The sequence below is a fragment of the Lactuca saligna genome, chromosome 6, assembly GCF_052625555.1.
Source record: "Lactuca saligna cultivar CGN05327 chromosome 6, ASM5262555v1, whole genome shotgun sequence".
Lineage (NCBI taxonomy): Eukaryota > Viridiplantae > Streptophyta > Magnoliopsida > Asterales > Asteraceae > Lactuca > Lactuca saligna.
Window position 1 is genome coordinate 180,010,567 of NC_136422.1, and position 4,562 is coordinate 180,015,128.

Consider the following 4,562-nt stretch of genomic DNA (forward strand, 5'->3'; position numbering starts at 1 on the left):
AAACCGGACCAGAGGGTCCAACGATACAGACCAGACCAGAGGGTCCAACGATTCAGACCGGGCCGGAGGGCCCAACGAGCTACGGGACTGGAGGGTCCTGTTGAGACACATCGACCGGAGGGTCATACAGTAGCCTCGAGTGGCGTATGTGTTGTATGTGGTATTTTGGGGAATTTACTAAGCATTTATGCTTACAGTTGTTGTGTTATGTGTTTCAGGTACTAGCGAGGATCGCGGGAAGGCGCCCGCATGATCCGTACACACTCATAGAGTTTATGTTATTGAGATTCTGAGGACATGTTTTGTATGACACCGTGATACGTTATGTTTTGAGAATATCATGTGATTGAAAGTATGATTTAAAAATGAAAAATTGTTTTGAAGATTTTACGTTGTTACACATCGTTGCTGGCAATCCGTAGCCACCACTGAACGCCTTCGTTCTCCATTTCCACTGGCATGTAACAGATCCGCAACATCAGGAGGAGCAACTGTAGCCGATTACTGCTAACGGTTTTTACTCCTCTTAAACCACTATCGCTCCGAAAGGGGTGAACGGAACCCTCGTCGATGCCGATCGGAGATCCAAAACTGCGAAATTCGCAGTGGAGATTCTCGGGGAGGAGCTTTAAGCTGTGGAGGTGAGTGGTGGGGGAGATATTGAGAGAAGAGAACACACTACATACATCTTCATCCACATTGATTGAAGGAGGAAGAGAGCTTGCTATCTAATCCCGATCGTACCCCGACAAAACACCGAAATCGGTGAAAACCCCCAACGAAAATGACTGAAAAGTACCTTCGTTATTGAGGAAGAAGACGAAGAGGAAGAGTTACTCCTTATTTCTTGGTTTATTCTTAAAAACACACACTCTAGATTTGTTCTTGAGAGAGAGAGAGAGAGAGAGAGAGAGAGAGAGAGAGAGAGAGAGAGAGAGAGAGAGAGAGAGAGAGAGAGAGAGAAGAGAGAGAGAGAGAGAGAGAGAGAGAGGTGGGCCCAATGTTTATTAATAATAAAACATTAAATTAAATAGAAAAAATATAAAAAAATATACAAGAAGTGTATTTTAGTCTTTTCAGTTTTTCGAAAGACCAAAACCACAATCAAACTAAGCCAAAAGGAATATCAATCCAAAAAAGTTATGGTTTAAACTAAAACCTAAAAAAATACATATCAACATGACCATTTTTACAATTTTGTCTTGTTTATATTTTACCCAAATAATTTAGGGGTTAATCGATCAAGCACGAAAAAAATATCAATGATGTAAATAAAATTGAAAGTTTATTATCCTCTTATATAGTTATTCCTCCTATTTGTGATTAATGAGAAGGCAAGCAAATGCGTTTTGTACTTCAAAATTTGCTTTTTTTGAAAAACAATCGATCTATAATTACATAAGATCAATACCATATGTTTCAAAATACGTGGGATTCATATATAATAAAAGTTATACATAGAAAACTACTTCTATACAACAAAATTCGACCCAAAATCATTCGAAAGAAAAAAGAATCAAGAAATCGAAAATTGACATCAATTGATGTCATGTCAATGCTGCATCAACACCAATACAATAATCGCTAAAACCACTGAAAACACTCCTTCCAACTTCTTCCGGTGAGAATCATTCGTCGGAATTATTCCCGGAAGTGCACACTCCTCGCCGTTGAAGAAAACTTTAGTCGGAAACCCATCGCCGCCGGCCACATTAATCCCCGACATCTTCTTCGTCGTGAACGAAAGCACCGATTGCTGTTTCCCAGGTACCCGAGGATCTTTTTCCGGGTTCGCCCCATCTACTTCTCCGACGAGATAGTTCAGTCCGGGAAGACCCTGCATCAAAATCGTGTCGTTCTTTCGGTTCACCTCCAGAATCGTCCCGTTGAACGAGTACGCTTTCTCAAACCCCGGTGTAGATTTGTCCATTTCCACCGCCACAAACCAGTCGGCGAAAGCCTCATCTTCCCAATTGAACATAGTTAAACGGGAAGACCATCCGCCGCGAAAGTCCGTCAACAGGTGCCAGTTGATGCTAACTCCACAGTTGTCCGGACATGGCAACGGGCTCGGTACGTTTCGGTGTTTCAGGTGAGCCCAAGCGGTGGCTAGTGCAGTTCGGTTGTCAAACGGAACTAAAATAGCCTGGGACGGAAGAAATAGCGCCGGTGCGGCCTCGCTGCACGTTCCCGGATTCGTATTCCGGCAGCCACACGCACAAGTCGGACACGGGATAATCGACTCGTTGTAATACGCCGAAAACGACACACAGCATCGTGGACTCGAACCTTTAGGTTGAGTTATATTACAGACGACTTGCCAGCTCGAAACCGCCGTCGAACCAGGTAGTCCGCCAGAGTCCGGTGACTCACTCGGGCTGACTCGTACCGGCGGGCCGCAGTTATAATCCGGGTTCAACCGGCCGTTTATCTTGAAGTTTTGCGGCGGAACGAGCTCCGACCGGTTGATATCCGGTGGCATTTTGTAGACTTGTATCTGGAATGCCGATTTTGACTTGCTTGGGTCCATCGTCGGCGGAAGGATGGTGCCATTCCGGCAACAAAACGGGATGTTTCCGATTTGGGTATTGTTCGTCATCTCGAGGGGTAAATCGATCAATGTTGGTCGGCGTTCACAGTTCAAAACGTTGGAGAAATCCATTGATGTGTAAAACGCACCCTGTGGGCCGAATATGCAACTGGATGAATCCCGAGTGAAGGGATACGCACCTTTTATATCTCCGATGAATTCGTCTCGCATCCAGTCCCATGTCAGATTCCAGTTATCGAGGCGGCCGAGAGGGTTGTGGTTTTCGATGGTGACGGCGGCCCAGTAATTGGACTCGTAGGTGCGAATCACGTCGTACATGATCGTCAGGTCGCCGGTTTGCCGTGGAAGAAACTCGTCGGGGAGAGTTACGTTCGCTATCGCGTTTGGATCTTTCATACAACAAACTTCCATAACTCTAATCCCTGAAAAAACAAACCAATTGAATCATTTCTATGTCAAATGAAATAAAGAAATCAAATCTAGATGAATGAATTCGAAATTGCAATGAGTTTACCTTGCATAGTAGGTACAGAACAGATAAACCCATCGTTCACGAGAGAGATGTTATTAGGCATGGGAACATCCGGTGACCCGACTCCGAACTGTGTACCAAGAAATTTCACCTGAACGGACATTTGAGTCAGATCTCCGGCGGTCTCAATGGCGGTTTTGAGGTCAGAATTCGGAAACCCAGCGAAAACTGTCCCGTTTCCGACCGGACCAGGAAGAGTAGCGGAGCCGTCGGCAATGACAGCGTTAGAAGCGGACACCAGGTATTCATCATGCTGAAATCCAACAAAAACCCTCCATGATTTAAGCTCCTCGGCGGCGTTGTTGAGTACAGAGAGTGTGGATTTGAAGCGGTAAGGTTGTTTGGCGGGGTCGGATTTGAGTTTTGGTGGGATTTGGGCTCCGGAACTGTATGAGTAGGATAGGAAGACGCCGTTGCAGGTGGCGGAGGATGGTGATGGTGCAGGTGCTGGAGGAGTTTGGGCGGTGACTGTGGTGGTGATGGTGAAGAAGAGGAGGAGGAGGAAGAAGGTGGAAGCCATGTTTGAAATTTGAAAGTAAGGTTTTTTAGAGAGAGAAAGAGAAAGCATACGTTATATATAGAAACTAGAAAGAGAAGGAATAACGGTAACAGGCTTAAACCCCACCCGGTGGTGGGGTTGACAAAAACAGTCTCCTTGGAGTGGAGATGTATTTTTCTTTGTATAAATTTTGTATTTTTTTTAAGATAAATGTTGTTGTAAGGCTAGAGGGTGTGGGTGCGGTTCAAGCCACATCAGTCAAGAACAAAGTTTTCAGACTGCGGTCTGGTGTGGTCTTGACTGCACCGCAGCTAGGAAATACCGCGTTGTTTGATTGGTCTTTGGGTTTTGACTATTTTTTTTACCGTTTAATGGTCTTTGTGGTTAATTTTTTTTAAAAGCTTTAATATATATATATATATATATATATATATATATATATATATATATATATATATATATTACCATTTTACATAACCTTTAACCATATCTCTACTTCTTTTCTTTATTTTTTTTTTTTTGAAAAATGTGATCTTTCAAATGATCCAACAAAGAAAAAACACCAGTCATAAATACCAACATCCCAATATCTTCATTTGATCAACCGATTTTCTCACCTCCGTATTATCACTAACGGCGGTATGTTTCCGTATTTTCCATAACGACCAGCGCAACTACAACCACAAACATCACCACTACCACAACCCGACCCGGATTTTAATCAATTTGATTTTTTGTCTCATCCCGAGTTTGTTCAACAAACACAAACACAACAAAAAACGGTCGTTTCTGATTCTGAACAGGAATTCGTTACAGAAACTCAGCCCACTCGAGTAGGCACAATCTTGGATCGATATTTCAGAAGATTCGATGGTTAGAAAAGACCAAAAGCATGATCGATTTTGGATTCGCGTTTTACACAGGTTCCATAAAAGAATGAACTGTGGAGAATACCGTTCAAAACATCAAGTGTACTCCAA

At 43.3% G+C, this 4,562-nt stretch overlaps 1 protein-coding gene across 1 annotated transcript; it reads right to left on the minus strand.

Annotated features, from left to right (window-relative positions):
• Window positions 1-1,415: 1,415 nt before the first annotated feature.
• LOC145001710 (COBRA-like protein 7) lies at window positions 1,416-3,649 on the minus strand. Its single transcript, XM_078961058.1, has 2 exons — window positions 3,066-3,649; window positions 1,416-2,973 (listed from the first exon to the last, which is right to left on the minus strand). Exons 1-2 carry the CDS (start codon window positions 3,601-3,603, stop codon window positions 1,553-1,555), a joined length of 1,959 nt encoding a protein of 652 aa, XP_078817184.1. The 5' UTR covers window positions 3,604-3,649; the 3' UTR covers window positions 1,416-1,552.
• Between the last annotated feature and the right edge of the window lie 913 nt (window positions 3,650-4,562).

Coding starts and splice junctions, on each gene's coding strand:
- LOC145001710 (XM_078961058.1), bottom strand. CDS start 3,603: ATGGCTTCCACCTTCTTCCTCCTCCTCCTCTTCTTCACCATCACCACC. Junction 2,974..3,065: donor TTCTGTACCTACTATGCAAG/GTAAACTCATTG, acceptor TTGTTTTTTCAG/GGATTAGAGTTATGGAAGTT.